Source organism: Sturnira hondurensis, unplaced genomic scaffold (assembly GCF_014824575.4).
Source record: "Sturnira hondurensis isolate 20B ecotype Veracruz unplaced genomic scaffold, ASM1482457v3 Scaffold0002638, whole genome shotgun sequence".
NCBI lineage: Eukaryota > Metazoa > Chordata > Mammalia > Chiroptera > Phyllostomidae > Sturnira > Sturnira hondurensis.
The window spans coordinates 3337769-3362788 of NW_028075269.1; the positions used below are offsets into that span (position 1 = coordinate 3337769).

The 25020-nt window shown below is 37.7% G+C and overlaps 1 protein-coding gene across 7 annotated transcripts in view; it reads left to right on the forward strand.

The window, feature by feature from the left end:
* The window catches only part of GAS2 (growth arrest specific 2), a 119875-nt gene that overhangs the window by 51891 nt on the left and 42964 nt on the right, over positions 1-25020 (forward strand). For all 7 annotated transcript variants that reach the window (XM_037040399.1, XM_037040396.1, XM_037040397.1 and 4 more), the window contains exons 5-7: positions 1718-1781; positions 10524-10665; positions 17013-17120. In XM_037040399.1, the coding sequence (XP_036896294.1) occupies positions 1718-1781; positions 10524-10665; positions 17013-17120 (314 nt within the window). The remainder of the gene's footprint in view (positions 1-1717; positions 1782-10523; positions 10666-17012; positions 17121-25020) is intronic.

Genomic DNA, 25020 nt, shown 5'->3' on the forward strand with positions numbered 1-25020 from the left:
CTCTTCTTCTCCTCAGGTTTTGTTCTTTTTTCTCGCTCAATACTCCTGTTTGTTATTTAGTACTGTGGACAGATTTTTCCCCAAAAAAGTTCAAATCAAAAGAAATTGATTAGCCAAGAAGATTAATTTTCATTTGTTTGCTTCTGTTTTGTGATGTTTGTTATTGTTTTCTGTTTGTGACTGATGCCTATGTGATATGACAGTCTGTGAGTTACGTGGTGCTGAATTGATTTGATACAGCAAAAGTTGTGAAGTTTGTGTGATTCAAGCCAAAGACAACTATTGGTGCATTTGACATTGTAGGTATTAGGTACCTTTATTTTAAGCCCTCTAATTAAATTAATTTTAAATATTCCCAACTAGGGTTTTGTGACAATTTACTAAGGGTCAGCTGAAACTAAAATTTATATTACCAAGATTATAAATATTCTATAATTCACACATTTCATAATAAATTCTGCTTTAGTGAACATTGCTGATGGTATTAGAATTTATTTTAAAAGCTTTGAAGGTCACATTTTATAATAAAATAAAACTTTATGTCTTTTTAAGCCTAAGTGAAATCATACACATAAAATCCAAGAAAATATTTTTCTAATCACCACACACTCCCCCAAATTCCATTCTGGTGACCCTGGACCAAATATTGCCACTACCTTAATCTGTATAAAGAAGAAATTAGATGCTTAAATTAAAGGAATGGAATAATGCTGGGATATTGAAGTATAAAATTCTGTTTAAGAATTAAAGCAACATTGCAACTTTTAAAAAGTTTTTCAATAAGCCGATATATTTATTAATTAGGATATTAGCTTTGTTTATGGAAGACCATTCTCAATGTGATATTTTTCCAATATCTGTTGTCTTTATTAGGTGTTATATAAAATAACATTTAAAAATTCTCTAATCATGGTTTAAAAAGAAATATAGGCAGTACATACTCCTCTGGTAGGCTCAATAAGTGCAGGTATTATTTTTAACATTACTGAATGTGTCCAAAGCAATTGGTAAAGATTTATTAAGTAATCATGTTATATTCAAATAAAATGTTAATGCAAATGATAGTCTTCTAATTTGCTCATTTTATGAGCAAAGCTGGCTGGTGGTATATATTGTTCTATATTTACTCAATCCAGTCAGTGTTTCTTTCTAAAGTATCTTTTAATTAGATTTTATTAAGAGAAGACATTAAATTTCAATGTATCACTTGACAGCTTTGCATGGAGGATAACAAAGAACTGTGGTGTGTAATTTTTATTCTTATTCATTACGTTATTTCTGCTAAAATCACTAGTGAAGATAAACCTAGGATTTTAAAAAGACCCATCTTTGTTCCATAGTCTTCTGTGTGCTGTCTGTTTTAAAATACCTATGAAATATTTATGGCATAATTGTAGCCACATATGTTTCCAGTATTGACTTACTGAAATGAACTAATTAAAGAAAATAACTTTAGGGTAAGATTAACACAGGTAGAGATTTCCTGAGACTAGTGGCTTTGGGGAGGGGTGTTACATAGAGTTTTGACCACTACTTTGGGACTTTAGTAAAACGAAGTCTTCTGTGGGGTAGGCTGGTTTTTTGAATGTTAGAATGAAGACTAGTTTATTTCCTGGGAGCAGGAGGGATGAGAGGGTCAATAGCAAGCCTGTTCACCACTGAGCTGCTTTACAATCCCTTGTATCATAAACGTGTCTGCCTCTGTCTTGTCTTTCAGTCCTCCACAAGCAACCCAGAGAAGTGTGTCTCTGTTTGCTAGAGCTGGGCCGGATTGCAGCCAGGTACGTCAGCCAACTGCTACTGTGTTAAGTCATCATGTACCGTCCCTGCATCCAAGCATGTGAGAAACAGTGGTGGCTTTTGTTGCTGGTGTTGAACCTGTTGAGAAAGCTATTCCTACAAATACAGTCAGTAGCACCTGTTCAAATGAAACGCATGCCTCTGATATTTCTTAACATTGTGATCCTGTTGTCAAAGCCACTCTTTCTGGGGGGTTGGGAGAGAGTCCTGTACATAAAGTTGTATGTGACGATTGGTCTTTCATTATTGGAAAGCCTAGTCCCATTACTTTCTTTCTTTAATCCTTAATCCCATCTCTCCCTCTTTTCTCTTTATTAATAATGTTTAGCCTCCTCTTTTGTGCATTTTTCCTCATTTTCCCCATTCACCATCCCATCTCTTAGCATTTTTTACTTCTATTACTGAGTGGGGAAATAGTTTTTAAATTATTCTCCATAGTTTGATTAGAGAAAGACATAGAATATTATAATTCTTTTGTAGAGACATCTTGGGGATTTGTCTTCTGGCAAAAAATAAACAGGAAACAATTGTGGAAATCATAATGATATTTAAAGAATCACAGGAAGGGCTTTTATTAGCTAGCTGGCTTTATTTCATGTGTTCTTGCACACTATCAAGCAGGGATTCTGACAGTTCTGTGAAGCCAAAAAAAAAAAAAAATCAGAAATGGCCCTGGCTGGTGTAGTTCAGTGGTTTGAGCATAGGCCTGTGAAGCAAAGGGTCACAGGTTCGATTCCCAGTCAGGGCACGTGCCTGGGTTTCGGGCCAGGTCTCTGGTGGGGGACACATGAGAGGCAACCGCACATTGATGTTTCTCTCCCACTCTTTCTCCTTCCCTTGCTCCCTCTCTAAAAATAAATAAATAAAATATTTTTTTAAAAATCAGAAATGAAGCTTTAAATCTTTGAAGAAGTCTTAATGCAAAATTAAAATCAGAATGAATTAGAAGATGTCTTCTCCACCATATCTGGGTATGCTTATAGAGTTGAGATCAGATTAACCAATAAGCTAAAATGAGAGCTAGCTCTGGGTATAAATTCACAAAGAGAAATTTATAAAGAAAATTAAGGAAAAGAAAATACAGGTGTGCACATCAGCAAATTACAGCAATTGGTAGAAAGCTTTGTGCCAGTAGATAGACCTGTATTTGATCTAATAAAAAATTAACTGGTAATGAAAAATGAGGAACCCCAAGTTCTTTAAAACACCATAGGCAATGTTATTTTAACAAGTTGCATACCAGGTATGCATTTTACTTTACCACAATAATTGGGTGAGAGAATGATTTCTTTAATTAACTTTTTTTCAAATTAAATATGCCTAATGTCCCACTCAGCAAGTAGTGAACAAATCAATTTGTGGCATTCTGAGCTTTCTCTGTGCTCTTCCACACCGATACCAGATATTGTGTGAAGGCCTTCAGAGAGGGTTCCCTAGTCTTTGGTCCACTCAGGTCTTGACTCCTCAGGTGTAGTTCAAGCTTGCAGAGTCTGGCTGTGCCTTAGAACTTCCTTTCCTTTCTGGGTTGCCTCCTTCTTGGGTTCTGTGAGGGAACAAGACAAGGGTACCTACCTGTTGCTTCTAGAACTCTGCCAAGACACCCTTCCACCAGTGTTGGGGCTTCTGGCCTATAGGACAAACAGTTTTGAGTCAAAGGAATAGCAAGGACTGAGCAGCTATCCCCTGAAAGGGGGAAGTCAAAAATGCAGGGGTGATGGAGGAAAACACAAACACTAAAACTCAATAAATGACTTGCCGCCACTGAAATGCTAGAGTAAAAGAAACACGGGTGGTCTAGTGTTCCTACTAACGGGTTAGGCAGAAAGCTTTTTATTGTGGTTCCTTGTCTTGATTATACTGTCTTGATTATACTGAATATTCTAAAGTGCCAGATTGTTACTTTCATATTTTAACTATATGAATCCATAAGCATCTTGAATCTGAGAGTTGTGATACAGAGATAAAGAGAAGGAGTTGCATTATCTACAAAATTAGTTGGAAATTGTCATTTTCCTCTGAATAGTTTATATTACTTGCCTATTTTCTGGGTTTATTTTATTCTTTGTAATTATATTTTTTGTTACCTGAACACTTTGAGGAGTGTTCAATTTAACACTGCTGAATTGACTATTTTAAGTATGACTGAGTCTTCAAAGGAGAAGACATAATATCCAATGACAAAAATGCCTTTAGGAATCATCTTCCCTCCAACTCTGTATCTGGTGTAAAGTGCCCCTTGCCACGGTACATAAAGCAAATTGAAGTCTTGGTTAATGAAATAGAATCATGGTTTGGTCCGTTTCAAGATGAAGCATCATATGAGGAGCTTTACGCTTTTGTCTTTTCCCCCAAGTATTTTAAAATTGCAGTTGTGGGTTACTCCTTTAAAAAAAAAACACACTGTTATTGAGGTATAATTGACCTACACAAAGTTGTTTGTATTTAATACATACAACTTGATGAGTGTGGAGATAAGTATAGATCTGTGAAAATGTTGCCACAATCTATGCCATAACCATATTCATCACCTCCAAAAATTTCCCCTGCCACCCATTATTATTATTATTGTTATTGTTATCTGTGACGAGAAGGGGTTGCTCCATTCTCCCCTGTGTTTATGGTCATGCAAGCTGACAAAAGCAGTATTTATTCATGTTACAAAGGAACTGTTACTCATTTCACAAAGGAGTTATCTAAGGAGTAAGATACCCTTACATTACAACACTCAGTTTGGAAGTTTTGCTTTTCATTTTCTTCACCTACTTGAGGGGTGTGATGTATTACACCCTGTCACTGAAAAAGAGAGAATATGCTAAGAGATTTTTTCAGGATGTTACACTTTTGTATGCAGCCTGAGGTTAAACAGTTGACTATGAATTGGATAGATTGGCCATTTAAATACCAGTGTCTACTGAAGTTTCTCTCTACACACTTTAAAGATTTCAGTTTTAATAGAAGTTCATTTGTGCTTTATAAACGGCAAACCTGTAAACCCAAATCTCTCTCCCTTAGCCCTATGTTGAAGCATATTTTAGTTAAAGGAAAAATTCATCCCCTAATCTCATTTTACTCCTGTATTTTTAATATATATTAAACTTATATCTAGATACTTATTTTGTGCTTCCTCCTCCCCCGACTCCTCCATGGAGGATTACATAAATTATTAAGACAGTTTTACCCAAACTAAAAGTGATTTTGAGAGAACTCTAAGAATCACAACATTCATTTGTACCCAGTAGATGAGTTTGAGCACAACGAAGTTCCCAATACAACCTTGTGAGTTTTTATTTTATTGCTGATAGATGATGCTTTTTTTTGGTATTTGATTCTAAACATTTCCTTCTCAAAGTACATAACTATCATCCTAAAAGCATCAACATTACTTTGGAAATGACTGGCAAAACATTTCCCATTCTCTGCCCCATTCCCCTGCGTGGGAGCACACAGCGAAGCTCCTTTGGGACCTGAGGGCTTCTCTGAGTTCTGAGAGGGGAGAATGAAACCACTTCTCTGTGTTCTCATGGGTGAAACTTCCTTTTGTTTTCAACTACATTGAGCTCTCATCACTGGAGAGGGAAATCCCTCAATATTTCAGAAACAATGTCTGCTCCTGGGTGTGAAACATGACTGCTTGCTTTCCGAAAAGTAAAACATTCAGCAAAGGCAGGTCAGTAAAACCTCGGCAGTCCTTTGACGACAGTGCTTTGATATTTGTTCCTAAGTAAAAGTTACTATGAATTCAACTTTTGTACAGACTACAGAATTAAGATTAGCTTTACGATAAAAGTAAGACACTTGGTATTTTGGTTCGTGGCCACAATCAATCACCAACATCACAATGGAACTTTTTATATTTCCATTTCTGAGAACTTCCTTGATTTAGCAAAATTCATGGCTATTCAAAAGGAATATACTTTACAAGTAATTTTGTTAGCCTTCTATTTCAATCCATGGCTCAGTGAAATGTTACTTAAAAGAAAAATAGTTTTATACAAAGACTTATCAATGAATCCATCTTAGTTAAAGTACTTGACTCCAACTACTAAGAATATTACATGCTTTCACATGGGTGAAATTTTCTTCCAAATCTAAATCTATCTTTAAATTACTTGAAGACAGAATGAAAATGGAGCAAAAACTATCATGCAGGAACCTGTGACTGGCCTGTTACATGCTTTAAACAGGAGGAGTTTCTAAAATTTGTTCCTTTAACTCTGCTAAAATCAGCTCCCAATAACTTTTGTGTAAAACCATCATCTCCTAAATAGTTTGAGTAAGTTTTCTCATTGGGTGCTCAGTTGTTTCATCTGGAGAACAATCTCAAAGTGTGTCATATGACAGAAAAATGAAAAGTTCATTTTTTAGAATCTGATCATAAAGTCATTAACCATAAGACTGTTCCCTAGCACTTCAAAATGCTTTTTTAATGAGACAAAGTCATGTATTGCCCTTTCGGTGTCCACCCTACGTTTTTATCACCAGGATGCATACAGATGTGAGGATTTGGTCTTAGTGGGTTCAAGCTTCTCGCTTTAGTTAGACACTTACTCAGTTTGAAAGCTACAGCAGCCCCATCTCCACCAAAGCTCTAAAATCTTGTGGTTGGAAAGGAGTAGAAAATAGTATCAATTTGTGAAAACCTCATAGAGTGACTAGAAATGTGGAGTGGTAGAGTTAATCACAGAAATCATAACGAAGCCGCCTTTTGGGGAGAACTAAAAGATCTATTTGGTGACTGAGTTGGCTTGCAGGTGTGGGCCCCCCTCCCAGGGGAATTTCATGATTTACGACCTGTTGACATCTCCAGACAGACAGGAAGCCAATGAATCGTACTTAAGTGTGCATTTCTGGACTGGCTGACTATACCTTAGGCAGCCCGAAGTATTCAAAAGCCAATATAAGCAGAGATTTGGGGCTTAGTGTTGATTTTCTGGGTTCAGTGGCATAGCTAATTTTCAGCATTCCCAGATAAAGAAAAATCTCCAGGGCAAGATTCCATGCGTAACTGTGTTACCAACTTCATCCAAACTTAATCTACTTTGTATCAGACATTGAGTGAAACCTATTGTCACTCTAATACTATATTTCTTATTTCACTTAATAAAGAAAAGAGAAGAAGCGAAAAAAATTATGTAACCTGTTCCTGAAAGGTGGCATGAATCCACCTACAATTACGAATGAAATCATATTTTCCCATTGACCTACTTTATACTTCAAATATGATGTTTTTACTTAGGACTGATATTTAATTGGCTGTGACTTCTAGTGCTTTAAATTCCTCTACTCGCACTGCCCAGTTTATGTTATTCTCTTAAGGACATTAAACATAAAATTTTATACCTTGATACGACTAAGGTTTCGCACGTCTAGGGAAAGTAAGAAAGAGTTGTCTGCTGAAGTGCATCCGGTGAGTTAGTAGTGAAGCTGAATTTGTGACTTGGGCTACCCCACTCCAGCCCTGAGGTGTGTCTGCTGTTCCACACCTCTGGGGAAATCGATTCAACGAAAGCCTATAGCACATTATTTTATTTTTTTGTAAGGCTTACAAACAATACTAATATAAACAATATTAATAATACTGCTCTAAATCTTAATTTTGATGCTGTTATATTACTTACTTTTCTGCCTTAAAAGTAAACACTTTGGGAAATGGACTTTAGTGCCACCGTTTTCTGGTCGTGCGACATTTCAAACATCAATTAACAGCCATCTCAGAGGTTGTGACAGGTGTCAGAGGTTGTCATAGGCTTGTCATGGATACTGTTTTAATTCCTCCTAACAATATTAAATACAAGCATTAGAGTTTCCATTTTACAGGAAAATAAAACAGGCTCAGATGTGTGACATGTGGGACAAGGGCCCATTGCGCCAGACACAGGCAGCGGTCCACTGCTCTTCCACCACCCACGCCCCACGGCTCCGTCAGGCGGCCAGGGCAGGCCGGGTTCAGCTCCGCTTTCCCAAGGGGAAGTGGATTCCTTGAGGCTAAGTGATTTGCTCACTTTGGAGAGTAGGTTACGACACAGTTAGCTCAAGTCCGCCGCAGGGGAGAGGGATGACCAAATCTTCATGGGAGTATTGTTGGTTCTTCTGAATGGTAATGAAATGCTGGGTTGAGTTCAGTGTAGTTAGTAAGTATTGGAAAGTTAACAAATGTATTTTAGTTTCGGATAGGTTTTAAAGTCACCTAGAGCGTTGGTTCCCACACTTTCTAGTACGGGGGACCAGTTTCATGGAAGACAGTTTGTCCATGGATGTGGCGGAGGCGGGCGAGACAGAGCTCAGGCGGGAAGGCCAGCCAAGCTCCGCTCCCTCGCCCTCTGGTTCCCCTCCCACTGTGTGGCCTGGTTCCAAACAGACCATGAACTAGTACCTGGGGGTTGGTGACCCCTGATCTAGAGCATTTTTTGGTAAAGCATTTATATATATTTAATATTGACCTGTTGTATTAAAGTGATATGCATTTAAAGATCCCAAACACTGTAACCAAGTACATATTTGGAGCCTGAAATGATTGTTAAATGAGAATACAGGAGTTTTTCTCCATTTGAGCAGTGTTGAGTGCCTGCTGTGTTCCAGGACCCACACTAGCTTCTGTGGATGCTGCGAATTGCACGGTGGTCTCTATTGCTAGAGAATTGGCAATCCAGCACGTATTTCAGCAAACGCCCTGTTGTGTGGCCAAACGTGTAAAAGGCTGAAACACAACATGATAAATGGGGTCTAGTCTTTCAGTCAGTGAGTTTTGTAACCCAAAATTACTGTGTTCAGTAGAGGCAGTTCTCAAAACAGCAGTTGTTCATTAGAGTTGTTCGTTGAAGTTGATCCAGCTTCAACTCTTCCGTACCGGATTCTAACATTTTCCAGCACTCAAAGGGCACCTGACACGGAACACCTGTCCTTACCATCTAAATTCTGAAGAAAGTTAGAAAATTAATGCATGGCAGATGGAACATGAAATACCATCTTTGTTATTAGTAAGGACCAAGTTGATAGATGTGCTTATTGTCTTTAATAGAACTGCAGAATTAGGCCAATTAACCACCTAATTGCAAGAAAAGATGAATCAGGGTGGAGGTTCCTATAGAGACCTCCCTGTGGGCAGTTTCTTCCCTAGAAGAAGGGTAAACTGAGTCAAACACACTCGTTTTATTCTTAAACTTACAATTTGATAAGCCCTTTCACTTACTGGAGAGGAATGAGTCATGAAGGAGAAAGGCCAGGAATCCAGCTAACTGAGCACTTCTACAGGAACAAAACCTCAAGAGAGAGGAAGTTGCTTTTCCCTAGAAATATCTGCTGAGCAGTTAAAATAACTAGCCTTTAGAACAAGATAGTAATCTACACTTTTACATTTAATATTGTTCTAATGTATTCTTGATCTAAGATACTAGACCTATTATGGATATATTTATATTTTCTATGTATAGATTATGTACTTTGTAGATTGTCCATGACCTGTGACTTTTCCCTCTGATTAAAATATCAGAGCAAACTGGTCTCAGTTGTGAAGTCAGAGAACCTCGATTTACAGCTTCGTCCAGCTTCTATGTAGTTCTCTGTGTTCTCTGGATCTGTATTCTTGCCTGGACAAATAAGAGTGTGTGTAACTAGACAGTCCCAAAAGTCCTTCTTGGCTCTCAGACTCTGGAGTTATTTTTGGCCTCCTCCACCTGGGTGTAACTGATGTACATCTAAAAAGACCAAATCGATTTTAAGGTTAGCCAAACAAAAATATGATTATGGGAGGTAAGAACGGTAAGAACACTAATAACAACTATCTCTCTTTTTTGTATAAATTCTTGTCACTTATAATTTACAACAAATAATTTTTAACATATCACTTCAAATTGTTTCTCTTCCCTCTCTGTTCATATTCTTTCCTAGTAATACTGGGCATGCTTTATTATGTTGTTCTTAAGAGAGTAACCTGTGTAATCTATGGTCCGTTGTTCCAGAGCCCATAGGAGGTCTACGTTTAACAGTGAACTTCTTCTCTGTGAAATCATTTAAGAATGTTTATTTGGGGGGATTGCTGTTTACAAATTTGGCTCTGACTGACTTTATTTCCATTTTTAACAAGATCATATCCAAAATAGAAGTTCAGTTATAGCACTAATATCATTTGCTAGTAAATATGAAAGTTGAAGACTAAANTCTTAAGAGAGTAACCTGTGTAATCTATGGTCCGTTGTTCCAGAGCCCATAGGAGGTCTGTGTTTAACAGTGAACTTCTTCTCTGTGAAATCATTTAAGAATGTTTATTTGGGGGGATTGCTGTTTACAAATTTGGCTCTGACTGACTTTATTTCCATTTTTAACAAGATCATATCCAAAATAGAAGTTCAGTTATAGCACTAATATCATTTGCTAGTAAATATGAAAGTTGAAGACTAAATTTTATATGGTTATATATTATTGATTCATTAATATATTACCTGTAGTATTTTATTTCATCTTAGTATGTTATATGTTATATGTTATGTGTTTGTGTGTGTATATATGTATATATATATATACATACACACACACACACACAGAGCAGGTATGTTTTTCCTCTGCTTAAAAGAATGGCATTTAAGAACTTTCCATTTCATGCCAGGAAAAGTTAATGTTATTTTAAAAAATCACCGCTTTGTTCCTCTAGTGTTCTTAATGAAATGTAGCATATGGTAAGTGGATCATTTTAAGTTATGCATGTGTGATCTGGTATCTTTTAAAAGGTATGGCGTGGAGCCTCCTGGCTTGATAAAATTGGAAAAAGAGATTGAACAAGAAGAAACACTTTCTGCCCCTTCTCCGTCCCCTTCCCCTTCATCGAAGTCATCTGGAAAAAAGAGTACAGGAAACTTACTGGATGATGCAGTAAGTAAAATGGGCCAGGCTTCTTCCTACCACTTAGTCTTCACCTTGAATTTCAAAACTCATTCTGTCAATCTCTTATCAGTTTGACCTTTACTTATTTCAATTTCATTGAGATTCATTATAAACTTTTGTAAACATTGTAGTTCCATAATTCATTTTGAAATTCAACACTGAGCCAGTCTTTGCAAATAAAGTGTCACTTAATTCCTCTGAGTAGTATCTAAAATTTTAGGATAATATATCAACTTCCTGAAAGTTGGCTTTGAAAACACTTAAGTCTGTTGTCATTGGTTTACGGCTCCACATTCACTGGTAAGACACCTTAGGCATGAGACCTTGAGAATTGTAAAGAAGGGAAAGCAACCGACCAGAGATTAGAACTGCCCTGGGCTGCCTGCTATGGGCCAGGTCTAATCTGTCCAGCATCACTTTTCAAGGGCTCTCATCGTCTGTAAGGCAGGTTTCCTATTGAGGCAGTTTCTTATTGAGAAAACGGAAACGTGGAAGTTGATTCACCTGCCGAGGAAAGGCCAGGAGCTTGGATTCCAACCCAGTTTTGTCTAACTCCGCATTCCTCTACTCAGAAGAGTCCTCGAGTTGGTCTTTGCAGATTAAGATCTATATCCATGATATCCCTGTAATCACAGATTCTGGGTTCAACTCTTCTGTACCGGACGGGTACAGCAGATGGGATGAATTAGAACTCTCTGGCTACCTCTCTCGATTGTTCAGTAGTTCTTATAAGTAGTGTGTTTGATTACGTGTGTGTATTTACCTCCCAGCACGAGTATTTTAGTGCAACTGTTAAAAATGCTGATTTGTTTTATGGAGCATAGTAACACCATTCAGTGTAAAATCAGAGATGTTAGGGTGAAGTAATTCTCACATACATGGGGAGTGTCCTTAGAAACTAGCAGCAACTACAACTGCCCATCACAGGGAGTAGACAGACAAGGACTGCTGGCCCCTGGCTGAGGGTTTCCTTCTCCAGGGTCTGCGGAAAAGACCCGGGCAGTAGATGATTGGCACTACATGGTACAGACAGAGATGTCCCCATGGTCCGCTTTCCTCCCTGTGACACTCTGACTTACACTGCAGATTTAGAGGCGCAGAAATACAACTGTTTTTTTCCTGACAGGTTGAGAATTTTTATTTCTGCTAAAGGCAGCAACCTTAAACGTAGCCTGTCAAGGTATCTTAGCCAGTAACAATTTAATTTAGCTTGCTTTTGTTCAGTCCACTGAGGAATTAAATGGACAAGGGCATTTTAATATCATCTAAAACAATGTAATTGTGGGGACAGGAGAGTATAAGTGGGAAAAATGGTAATGGAAAAAGTACAATAAAGAATAAGTAAATAAAATCACAGGACTGTTATTAAGGATCAGTTATATGCGTGTTACAGTATTTCTTATTTTATAAGTGAATCGAATAAAGTATTAATAGTAGATAATAGTGTATTTTTATATATTGATGTGAACAATGTTCTTCTCACTTCAATTATACTTTTTTGATTAGACTTATTTTGGCATAAGATGTTCCTTTAATTTTTCTCTTATAAATATATTTCTCTGGGGCAACTACACTTGATTTAATCCTTCTTACTTCAGTTATCACTTCCATTCATTTTCTTTAACACATTATTGTCAGAATTATGGCCAGTGTCACCTTTAACCTCCTAATGAATGAATTACTGAATGAAATACGTTGTTTTAGTCCTCAGATTATGAGGCTGCTTTCTGATGTTTGACACTGTTGACCCATGCGTTTTTGACATTATTCTCCACAAACATTATTCATATCAGAACGATCAGCCTAATTGCAACTCCACTTTGATGAAAATTATATAGGGGTTCCCTTTATCATCAAAGGGTAAATCCCCAACTCATTGATGTTCCACACATGCCTCCAGGTTCTGGCCTGTTTTGTCTCTCCCACTTTATTGTCCTCCAGACTCACCCTGGCATTCCGAGGCATCCATTGTAAAGATGTCTGCTAATCCCAAAGTCCTAAGGACCTTTTATGCCCTGTGGTTTTCCTCAGTTGCTTTCCTCACCATGCATATACCTACTCATCTTTTAAATCTACTTTTAAGAACCTTTTCATCTTTTAAAATGTGTGTTGTCCAGCCTCTGATGTAAAGCTTTTCTTGACTTCTCTTCCAGATAAAATTGACAAACTAGTCTTTGAGGCCCCAAGAATTCTTAGGCATTTTCCTGAAGTATTTACTTTACTGGGTGTAAATACCTATTATTTCCTATGGGCTGTCCTTGTTCTCAAAGACAAGGATCATCTTTCATTAATCTGTGTCTATTAGAGTCATTTTTGTTGACTAGATTATCCGTGTGGATAACTGAGGTATAAAAAGTTTCTTCCTTGTTCTGTTTACCCAGAATGACCATGTGCTCTGGAAATGGGGGCACTCTGCAGAGGGCGCAGATGCTTGTTGCTCCTTGCCGCTATTTACACGAACCTGGGAGGGGTGGCTAGAATGTTCCCGTGTCTCCACCAGCTTGTCCTACGTGTAGCCATCCACCGTTCTTGAGAAGGGCAGGAAAACGACGGGAGGGAGAGGGTGGTGAAACAACGGTGGAAGGGATTTTGGAAAAGTTTTTCCAATGCTCCAGTTTAGAAGAGGTGGAATGAGATAGAAACACCCTTTAAAATGGCAAGACCGTCACCCCCGTGGCTGTTCTTCCTACTCCAAGTTCTGGTCTCTCAACTGGAAGCAAGGGAGGGGGGCTTACAAGAGCTTTAAACCTTCTTTACAATTTACCGGAGTTTGTGAACATAACTATCTGTTTAGTTAGGGGGTTGTAATTGAATGTAGGAAATGTGCAAAGTGGCTGTTTTTGTACCATTGCCAGCTAGAATGCTATGTTCTGAAACTCTTTAAGCCAGTGTTTCTCCAAGAATGTTTAATCAAATACTAACACCCCCAGATGCCCCGTAGGGAGAAGAATTCCATGGTTAGGTTAGTTTGAGAAATACAGCTTACTGTATTCCTTGTGCAGAGCTTGGCAATGCACCATGGTATATCAAAGGCACTAGTGAGCTACATAATGAGATCTTGTTTGACCTGGAATTTTCCAAATTATTTGGCCACAGAAGTGTCTTATAGTCTCCTACATACTGTGTTGGGGAAGTTTCATTGAAATATTTTCATTCTGTTTCAATGATAGTTTTTCACCAAAGTGTTTTATTTCAGGGACAGTGGAAGAGAGAAACATAATCTGAGCCTCACTAATGATTTAAATCAGCTTTGTATGTCAAATATAAAAAGTAAATAGCTTCTATGGTAGTTGCTTCACTGCACGTGAAGCCTATGTAGCTGATGGAAATTGAAATTCATGATTCTCATTTGTATTTTAGGAGGGGAATGTGTTATAAAATACAGATGCTTGCAAAGTTCCTACTTTCAGTTAAAAATACTGGGTATTTCTGCTCTGGCAAAGTTACTATTTGTTTCCAAAAAAAGAAGAGAGGAGGATAAAGAGGGACAATAAAAGAAGAAAGAGGAAGAAAGAGAAAAGAGAAAGAAAAAAGAGAGTATGAAAAGCAGACTTGTGTTAAGATATCATGTTCCCCTGGACGATTTCAATAGTTACCGTCAGCTGTGAACTTTCCGTGTTTCCTCACGTCTCTTTGTTTGCTATGAGGGGAATTGTGGAAAATTGAAAAACAAATAAGTGGCCCTTTATGTGGATAATACATCTCACCTTCTTTAATCAAGATATCATAAAAGAACACACAGGGGATCCATTCAGATGAATCTATTCGCCCGCTGTCCTGGGAGAGTGATTCGGCTGATAAAATGGCTGCATCAGGTTAAGTTCTCTTTGCATTCCCTCATGCGGAGCTGGTTCCCACACAATGACTTGAATGCAGTCCTAAGAAACCATTCTTACTTTCTTCCTCTCCTCCATCAACTTCCTCAGTCTGGGGATGAGAGATAGTGTAATTCTGAGTAATCAGGCTCCTCTTGAAATCCCATTTCAGCAGAAAACTGGCTGGGTTCCTGGCCCAGAACGGAACACCTGCCAGACTGACTTACCCCCAGGTAATGTAAGAAGCACAGATGTCATCTGTCACAGTTTACTTAACAATGTATTTCCACTACCCACAGTCTGGCCTTGTCTCTTCCATATCTGCCTCCACCTCTCACACAACTACAAAAAAAGCCTTTGATTTTAAAAAAAAAGTCCATTTTCAAAGCTCAGAAGGCATGAGAGAAGGGCAGGCCACTTGAGAAAATGTATTTTGTATTTCACTCCATTGAATCCCAAGAGTTTCTGTGTTTTGTCTAAGAACACTTCAGGATGGAAATTCTTTTTAAACACACTGTGATCGCTGTTGCTTAGCAGAGGAACAACTTGAACACCATTTCTCCCTTTGCTCAATTACTATGTGGCAGTAAAACTGTGCTAAGCATGGTTCTACGAAAGTTTGAGCCGTGTGTTTTTCTGTGCTGACTTATTGTTCTATTATCACCGTCTTGTTCATGAATATCCATTTCAAAAAGTCCCTAGAGACAGAATTCTGTTAATACTTAGGGAATGGGTGGATGTGTCTATGGGCCAAGTATCATATGGTAGGAAAAAACCCAGCACACAAATACAAGGATCTAGTCACTAACTTAATGATGATAGGCATTTTTTTCATTTTTTCAATGAAAGCCATCTGTAAGATTCTGTAAATCCACTCTTTATAAGTTGCACTAATTTCCCCCTGTGTCCTGTATAGGCTCATGTTTTTTTATCAATTCATTTATTTACTAAATATGCATTTATTGAACACGCAATATATGCCATTAAGGCATTGAGTTTTATTTCAAGGATTTAAAACTATAATGAAATACTATCTTCACCCATAAGTAACTCACAATCCAGCAAAGAGAAGCTAAGTTTAGTCAACAACTGTTATATAATTTTGTATGACAAGAATAAGTATTAAGAATTTTAGGTTTATATGTTGGCAGAATTAGGGGTTCTAGAAAAGACTGATGAAAATATGTATCCCAAAGTTGGTTCTCTTTCCCCAGCCACAGTGTTGGTCTCTCTTTATGTAAGGCATAATTGTATAGTTCTTAAGATAAGTTTTCTTCAGTATCCCTCCACTTTTTGTAGCTTTTCCTCTAGTTTTTTAGGCTTCCATACTTTCTGGAATCTCTCTCAATCTAGGGAAGCCAAGCTCTTTAAGTCCTTTACGACAGCACACCGGTGAGTTCATGTTACTCTTCCCACGTTTTTGCTTAGTAGAAGGCTGACTGAAGTCAGACACTGCTTTGTGGGAGGGAATGATTGGGTGTCTCTGCTGACCAGACTCGAGGAATCATGTCTTTGTGGAGGAAAGAATTTGAGTGGGAAGAGTCAAGCCAGCACCTTCAGAAACCAGATTTGTTCTCTCTAGCTTCTCAAATGCAGTCTGCACATTGTTTAGATATCTCTTCCAAGGAAACTTTGACTCCAAACACAGGAATGTGTTGTTTCTTGGTTTTTTGGCTGGCTGGTTAGTGGAAGAGAAGGCAGTCATGAGACATGGCATGACAGGATCTCAATGAGGCAAAACGTAAGTATCAACCTTATTCCTTAAATCATGGACTGTGTGCTGTCTTCTGATAGTCACCATGATGAGCACTGTACACATATTGTTTAGAGTAGGTATTGTTCAGGAATAAGGAGATAGATAAGATAGAGATAAATTCTGGTATTCACACATGGGTTCTGTCCTGTGCATGTACCATGCTGCCCCAGAAGGAGGTTTTGGTGGGTGGCACTGAACTGAGGTGGAGTGAATTGCTGCATGAGTCCAGGTGAGGCAGAAATGACTTATTTTAAAAAGTCCCTGAGCTCAAAATAAGATGAAACTATGGTCTTGCTTAGAAAAATAATTTGTCATCATTTATTTTGAAATGGGTACAATTCATATTGTTAAATTATAATGAGGAAACATAGGTTAGCCGTGTTTAACATACCTTCTATTCTAGCTTTGAATACAGTTGTCTTGGCAACCCAATGTACACGAGCTTTTTAACCCTCCCCAGATGAGAACCCAGGCCATCATTCCTTTGCTGCCAATTGATACCCTCGTCATTCTCCTCCAGCATCGTTATCATTGTCATCATCCAGCTCACACCTGAGGGCAGTTGTTGGCCTTCAGGAAGTGCCTTCTGGGCCTGACCTTTATATAGTCAGACGTAATGTGCTATTTCTGTGCTCAAATCCTGCTCATAGTCTGATATAGAACACATTTAAAAGCAGCGATGGTCCAGGGGCTTTTGAACAGAACTGATTAATCTAAATGGGACTTGATTAAGGAGAATGAACTTGCCTGCTCTTCTATTTCAGGTGAAAAGGATTTCTGAGGATCCTCCTTGCAAATGCCCAAGCAAATTCTGCGTAGAGAGGCTCTCTCAAGGAAGATACCGAGTGGGAGAAAAGATCCTCTTCATTAGGGTAAAGTTTTACTTTTCACTTGATACCGTGTCCTTCATGAGCCTTTCAGGACTTGAGTTGGGTGTTGCAGGAAACTATGACCAATAACTAAGCAGGAACTCCCCCTCTGTTGGTTACAGTTGGACTCGAAGACATGAGGTATGAATGTTTTAAAATGTATCATACGTAATTACTGCTGAGGGCTAAATAAATAGAACTCTCTCTCTCTTTTTACATATATACACAAAAACACATACCAAATAGGTCATAGAGATCAAATAGAATAAGGAAAAGAAAAACCAACAAATTGCTTTTTGTTTGTACATTTAGTCGCAAAGGAACTACCTACACAGACACACACACACACACACACACACACACACACACACACACGACCCCAGTGGGAAATGAAAATCGATATTCTGCCCTGGCCTTTCACATCTCAGCTTTGGGAAGATCATCCTGTTGGTCCCGGTAATTTTCAAATGATTTAAACATGATTTTTTCAAGATGTTTGGGTTATGAACCAGGGTGAAGAGAATGGAAATTCAGTACGGTAGCATGGTGAAATGGTGACTGCCATTTCTTACTTAGCTTTGGGGGTTGAATGGAGAAATTCGGACCTGTGCCAATGAGTGACTTGGTGGCCTTTGTGCATTTTACATCGTGAGCAGTTTTAGATTGTAATTAGTGGCTCAATAAAGTAACATTTCAGGCCTTTCACTTGTGGTCTGTTTTGGTAATAATCAAGAAAACTTAATCTCTCAAAATAAGACTATGACTTTTCATAAGACCAAGAATTTTTCTCAGAAATAAGAAAATTAAAAATATAGCACTGATGTAGTTCTAGAAACCTTTGATTGATAAGCATAAAGATTTTTAGTCCTTTCCTAAATAACAGTGGTTATGATTCAAAGGAGCTCTGGTCTCTCTTCATATGAGTAAGTTACACATACATATACTGCTCGTTATTATTCCATAGAGCAGAATGATTTGAGTGTGTACATTTAGTAGGGTCAATGAATGGGCTAAACAATGCTCAAATCAATGATGGCCCTATAGGAAGTTTGTCTCTGTAATGTGTTCTCAATTTTAACTTTTGACTGAAGATTATTTTTAGGCTCAGCTTTTGTTCTTAAAAGATCAGCAATGTGTTATCTGAAGAAAAATTTGATCATAGTTAGCCCTCAACAATAATGGCAATCATTTTGGATTTTAATCTAATTTAGGTCAAGGTTTTTTTATTTTATTTTTTATTTATTTTTTTATTTTTTTGTTAAAAAACTCAGATAATAATTGACCTGTCTCTTTGGAAGAGCCACAAAAGGGATATGATGAGATTTTGGTACGAGGGGTTTGAGTACCAATCTGGGAGAATGGCCTCACTAGGATAAACAGTTACCCAAACAGGGCCTCTTGTTTTCTTATTCCTTATGATAAGGGTACTGTACAGGTTTATTTTAGCCAGGCTGCCTCCTTTCCCTTTAGTACATTAAAAAATAGTGACCTAGTATTTCCAAAGATGTGTTTCAATTTTACTGTGTTGACCTGTCTCAGTTCAGACTTAGGCCCCTTGAGAATATTAAGCCCTTGAGCTCAGAATCACATGTTTTATTCATGTGAAAAATTATTCCTTTTATGATAGAAGAGTTGACAAAAATTTTCTAAATTAATAAACTTTGTACATTTATACAAATTAATGACTTAGATACTTTTCCTTCCAATGTGCCCTAATATCTTTAGGGTATATATATATATATATATATATATATATACACANTAGATACTTTTCCTTCCAATGTGCCCTAATATCTTCAGGGTATATATATATATATATATATATATATATATACACTACATATTATGTCTAGAGTTCTGTGTTTAGTCAGTTGTCAAAGAATTTGATATCTTTGTTTATGAATTATATAAATTTACCTTGTTTTTAACCTTTAAAGTATTTTTTGGTGTTCCATTTTTTATTTTCAGAAAATGGTCTCCTTTTGGTAACATCTGTGCATTGCATTGTTTATAGAGGAATTGGGATTTGCGTTACTAAAAAAATTGCATGAACGGTCCTAGTGATAGCATTTGAATTAAACACCGGTGTGTTTCAGCAGAACATACTGTGCACGTTGGGTTCCGTGCTTCCAGGGCCCCAGGTTAGCCAGGAGTGAGGAGGGAGCTGTCGTGCGCTCACACACTGAGTGGCCAGCAAGCGGTGGCATCCCGCTGCTGTGGGAGGTGCTTTAACAGTCTCAGTTGCTCACTTTTCCTCCTTTTGGACCTCCCACGTATAATTTGCGCTTTTTGTTTTACAACAGATTTCACTTTTGAATTAACGCATTTTTTCAACTGTTAATTTTTAAAAAGGACTCTTTATATAACTGCCTACATTAGGAAGTTAAAAGTATTTGTCCAAGCCCTGGCTGGTATAGCTCAGTGGATTGAGCACAGGCCTGCGAACCAGAGGATTGCGGTTTGATTCCCAGTCAGGGCACATGCCTGGGTTGCAGGCCGGTTCCCTGCAGGCCAACTCCCAGCAGGGGATGCACAAAAGGCAACCATACATTGATGTTTCTCTCCCTCTCCCCTTCCCCTCTAAAGGTAAATAAATAAATAAAAATCTTTAAAAAAAGTATTTGTCCAAGAAAGGAAGATATACATTAACATGTATTTATTGAAATTCTTATCCTTTGGTTTGCTGAGGGTCTATTCCCACCCTGATGCAGGAAAATGATTCTAAAAACGCTCCTTTGTTGTTTCTGGTTATCCCTGGAGACTTATAACCTCCCATTTCCGTGAATTTAGGAATCGAAATTCTACAAGCAAGCCCTGTTGTGCCATTCATTCCACATTTCTCCCTCTTTTCTTCACTTTAGTGAGTACATGAGCTAATAGCATCTCACTGCTGAGTACATACTTTGGCTAGTACTTTTGATTTGTGGCAGGGGCTGCATTTAATTGATTGTCTCTCTGCACTGACTCGCTCTAAGGAACTGCCAGTTATGACTCAAAATAAAAAACTCTTAGAGGTATGGGTTTTCAAATGATCATACAGTTGTTGCTGCTAATGTCTTAACTTTATGGTTCTCTGAACACCTGGATCAGTAGTGAGTGCCTTTAGTCAAATTCTTACACATACCAGGGGCATGATCACCACATGGTGTCTTCACTGAAGCTCTGCATTTCTTATATTTATGTGTTTAACCTTTGCATATTTTAAACTTTGTCATATATTTTCAAGGCTGCTAAATATGGTCATATTTACTATTGGGTTGGCCAAAAAGTCTGTTTAGCTTTCTTCTGTAAAATAAAAGACACATTTTTCACTTTCACCAATAACTTTATTAATTTGGACATTTTGAGTATGTCAGCTATTTCCCACATGGTATAACGTTGGTTGCTCTCAATTAATGACTCGATTTGATTGCTATCAACTTCAACTGGTCTACCCGACCGTGGAGGATCATCCAGTGAGAAATCTCTGACATGAAAGTACACAAACCACTTTTGACATGTTCTATTAGTCACAGCCTAATCTCCATACACTGCACAAATCTTTTTTTTGCATTTCAGTTGTGTGTTTACCTTCCTTGAAATAATAAAGCATAATATGCCCAAAATGTTGCATATTTTCATCCATCTTTGGTATTAAAATGGCTATATAAAAATTTACCAATTTTGGTTTTTTTAAATGCATGCTGATATGAAAGCTGTTGCAATACAATCTAACAAAATTGCTTCTAATTAAGTTGAAGACAACTAAGTGGTACTAGAACCATCTTATGGAAAAAAAAACAAACAAAATTTTCGAGCAACCCAATATGTGGTGTCTTAGTTTTGATCCCCTAGTTTTTTGTCAGTCCTGAGAACAGCAGTATCTTCATAGGGCCACAATGAACCTGGCCATGGAAAGAATTGTTCTATCTTTCAAGGCTGTTTTTAAGACTGTTGACTTAGCTCTTATATAAATAGAGTACAATGATCAAAACCGTGACTCAGAAAAAACCTACCTCTTAGAAATTGATAAATACAAGATTCTTTTAATAAGTCTGCATATAATATGTTTACTCTCAATTTAATAATTTCATTGCTAATCAAATTCCAAGGTTTGTTGACAACACCCGATCACTTTACTTATATACGATTTTATGATTATTATGTATGTGGACACATTTTTTCTTTATACATTCAAACAGATACAGTAGCAGCAAGTAAGAACGAAAATTTAAGAATCTGAGCAGATTAAAGAAAGAGAGCCCAGAAGACATTTTCTGCAGAGGATATCTTTGCTAAGCATGTGCCTTATCTGTGGGTTTCTAGAAACTGCTGTATGAATGGATAGTTCGCATACATGGCTATGTAGTGTGCACTTACGTAGATGCATCTCAGTGCTTCTGTAGGCTTGTCTGTTTATATGCATGTGTCTCCATTTCAAGGCGAGGGAGTCATCTCTATCCAATTATAAATAATCCAGTAGTGCCAAAGAAAACCTCTGACTTTTTTTGACTTTTAGACAATCATGCTAATAATGCCCTGCCAAAGTGGGAATTCTCTTGTTTCTAACTTATAAAAATAATTTTCAAAGCCATATTTTTGCTCCACACCTTCCAATATTGTTTTCAACCAATCTGGTGGACAAGCAAGATAAATGCAGCTGATTTGTTTCTATGTAGTGAAGATACAAATTTACTTTCATCCAACGTACACTTCCATTATTCTTCAGTGACTTTTGAATTTGGATAGTGATGATACAATTTCCTTGTTGATTTCTATGGTAACAGGGATTTGGATATTACCATTCAGCCATGCTGTATACCTTTTAAATGCACATAGATGGATCTCAGGCCTCATGTTACGATTCCGAGGAGGGCAGAAGTAAGAATTTTCCTCTGTTCATTCGTTCATTCAATTAGTTGGCCTTAAGTATCAAGAAGTTAGTTGGCAATATGAATGTGTGTAAGCTTCTGAGAAAGGTCTAAAGGTCTAAAGGTCCAGAAGCCATCAAAGGTCTATGCTATTGTATTTGTCATCCTCAATTCAACAATGACAACGTTCTATGTAAATAATCTTACAGTGAGTTTTGGAAGTGATCCCCATATCAGCAATATATGCATTACCTGGGAGCCTGTTGGGAGTTGCAGATCCCTGGCCTCCCGACTTATAAATCGGGAACTCTGTGAGGGCGGGGCCAGGCCGCGAATGTTTAGCAAGCCCTGCAGGTGGTTCTGAGGTTGCTGAAGTTTGGAACCACCAATCTCAAAGACAGAAAGAATGAGACAAAGGGAGACATTTTTTGTAACACACCACAATTAGAAATCATTGCATGTCAGATTATAGAAGACAATGACCTTTCAGGTATTAGAAATGGTCATTTTGAAGACTTGTATGTGAGAAAATACTGAGGATATAATATTAAATGGCAAAAAAAACCCCAGACTTTGAAATTGTATTTACCTATAAAAATACTTCTGTGTAGAAGTGATACGTGGTTATGATTAAGATTTGAGGAGAATAGGAATGATGGAAAATAAGTTTTAATTGTTGAGGGTGCAAAACTGGAGTGAATTTTTTGTTTTGCATTTACTTCTGCTGGTGATATTAACAATGAACTCTTCAAAAGAACAGTCAGCGACCTGATAAAGTTGCAGATTTGAGAATAAATAAAAAGACCTTTATAAGCTGTCATATTAATTAGCTGACGGCTCATTTTTCTGGCCCTTTGGCTAAGCTTCTCGTCTCCTGGAAAAGGGTAGGGCAGTTTACCGGAGTCATGTGTTACAGAGTGAGGAGGACTTTGCATTTTCGTGGGGGTGCAGCTCTAGCATATTCTCCCTGGCTGAAGCTTTTTACCCCTTCTTATCCTCCTTCACTATTTTATCTCTCCTTTTTCAAAACTCAGATTGTTTTGGATGAGTACTAAAACACAAACATCTGTATCATTTTCCTTCTCTCTGCAGACCCCATAATTGAGCCACATACTCAGTTTTCTGTCTTTTAGGCATGAAAGCTGTAATTACGATCTCCCTTTCCTTTAAAGCTTAATTCGTAGTGTCCTGCAAATGACCTAATATGGTAAACTGGTCTGTGCTAATATGATAAATTGATGTGTAAACAGCTTTAATGAGTAGAATGTCCATGGGGTAAGTGCTCTACACTGAACGTCATTGCTCTAATGCTCTGACAGGAAGACTTTCTGGTACAATTGCAAGTAAGGCAGTGGGGTTGTAAGTTGTGAGGTAGCTGACTTTTTGTGCTTATATTAGGCAATAATATGATGAATATATATGTGTGTGTGTATATACACACACACATATATTTTACTTAATTACAATTTATCACTACCCAGACATTGTACTTAAACATTGTTCAAGGTGTGTTCCAAGGAATAAGAGTTTCAGAAGATGTTCAAAGGTATTATTTATAAAGAAGGTATTATTTATCATGAAGAAGAGTCTAAACAGGCTTCTTTAGTTACTCCTGTTATTGATAACTGAGTCTGTTAGTCTCTGTCCGAGCACGTGGTGTATCTCATTTTAGTTCTCATCCCAGTGTGGTAGAAACTGCTGTCATTCCCATCTTATAGATGAGGAAGCTATAAAATGGAGGTTGAATAACTTCCTAGTGATAGGAGCTAATAAGTGGGGAAGGAGGGTTTTAAAGGCCCAACTCCTGAATTTATGCTCTCTACCACTAAGAAATATTGATTTGTGCCCTGGCTGGCATAGCTCAGTGGATTGAGCGTGGGCCTGTGAACCAAGGGATTGCGGTTCGATTCCCAGTCAGGGCACATGCCTGGGTTGCAGGCCAGTTCCCAGCAGGGGACGCATGAGAGGCAACCATACATTGAGATTTCTCCCCCTCTCTCCTTCCCTTCTCCTCTAAAGATAAATAAATAAAAATCTTTAAAAGAAGAAATATTGATCTGTTTCACTGGGATTCTCTGGGATTCCTTGGAGGGATGAATATGCTAATGTGACCTATCGATCCCATAGTGCATAGGTGTACGGTGCAGCATTTTGCAGATGTGTCTGAAAGTGTTCCTCTCCATGTGTCCCCCGACCCCCAGAGCATCATCCTGGGCTAGAAGGTCATGAAAACATACTTTGGGAAAAGAATGATAAATTGAAGCAAATTTAAAAAAGTAATTTGTAACATAGAAGTGTACTGAATTGAAAGTTTTCTACATTTGGGTCAGAGTTAAAACCCATATATATTAAAGTACTACTAAGAAACACTGAATTTATAGCCATTGTTACCCTAAAGTTTCATTTGGAAATGATGATTCAAGGAAGGGACTGGAAAACCTTGAAAGGAAAGAAAGCTACAATTAAAAAAGCGTCATGTGTGCCGGGCACTTTAGCAGGTGCTTTGTAGACGTGGTCTCACGGAGTCCCCTCTGCCACACCGCTGGGAATTGTGTTATCCTCTTGTCACAGGTGAAAAGACAAAAGTCCTTTGCTTTTTCCAGACCTAGAGAGGCTAAATCCGAAGTAAGTAGTATGATAAACAAAACTCAAATTGAAATTTTGATTCTCAAACCCATAATAAATTTCACTTTAAGCATATCACACTTCCCTGTGGCATATTATTAAACATTTTATTCACAAGTTTAGTTCTCCAAAAAAGAATGGCCTCTTTTCTTATAATATATTTAAGGCTTGACTATATAGTTGTGTATTACTTATACCATTTTTGCTTTAAAAATATTAAAAATGCACAATGCTTTACAATTGTGCACTCAATAGTGCCTACTGCAAAGAAAGGGACATACTGTGTTTGCCTGACTCTATGATGATAGTAATAAAAATGACAATAATATTTATTAGGTGTTTCCATGTTTGCCAGACACCGTTCAAAAAGCTGTAGATGGTGTATCTAGTTTAACAGTCAAAACCAATTAGACCTGTATACATCATAG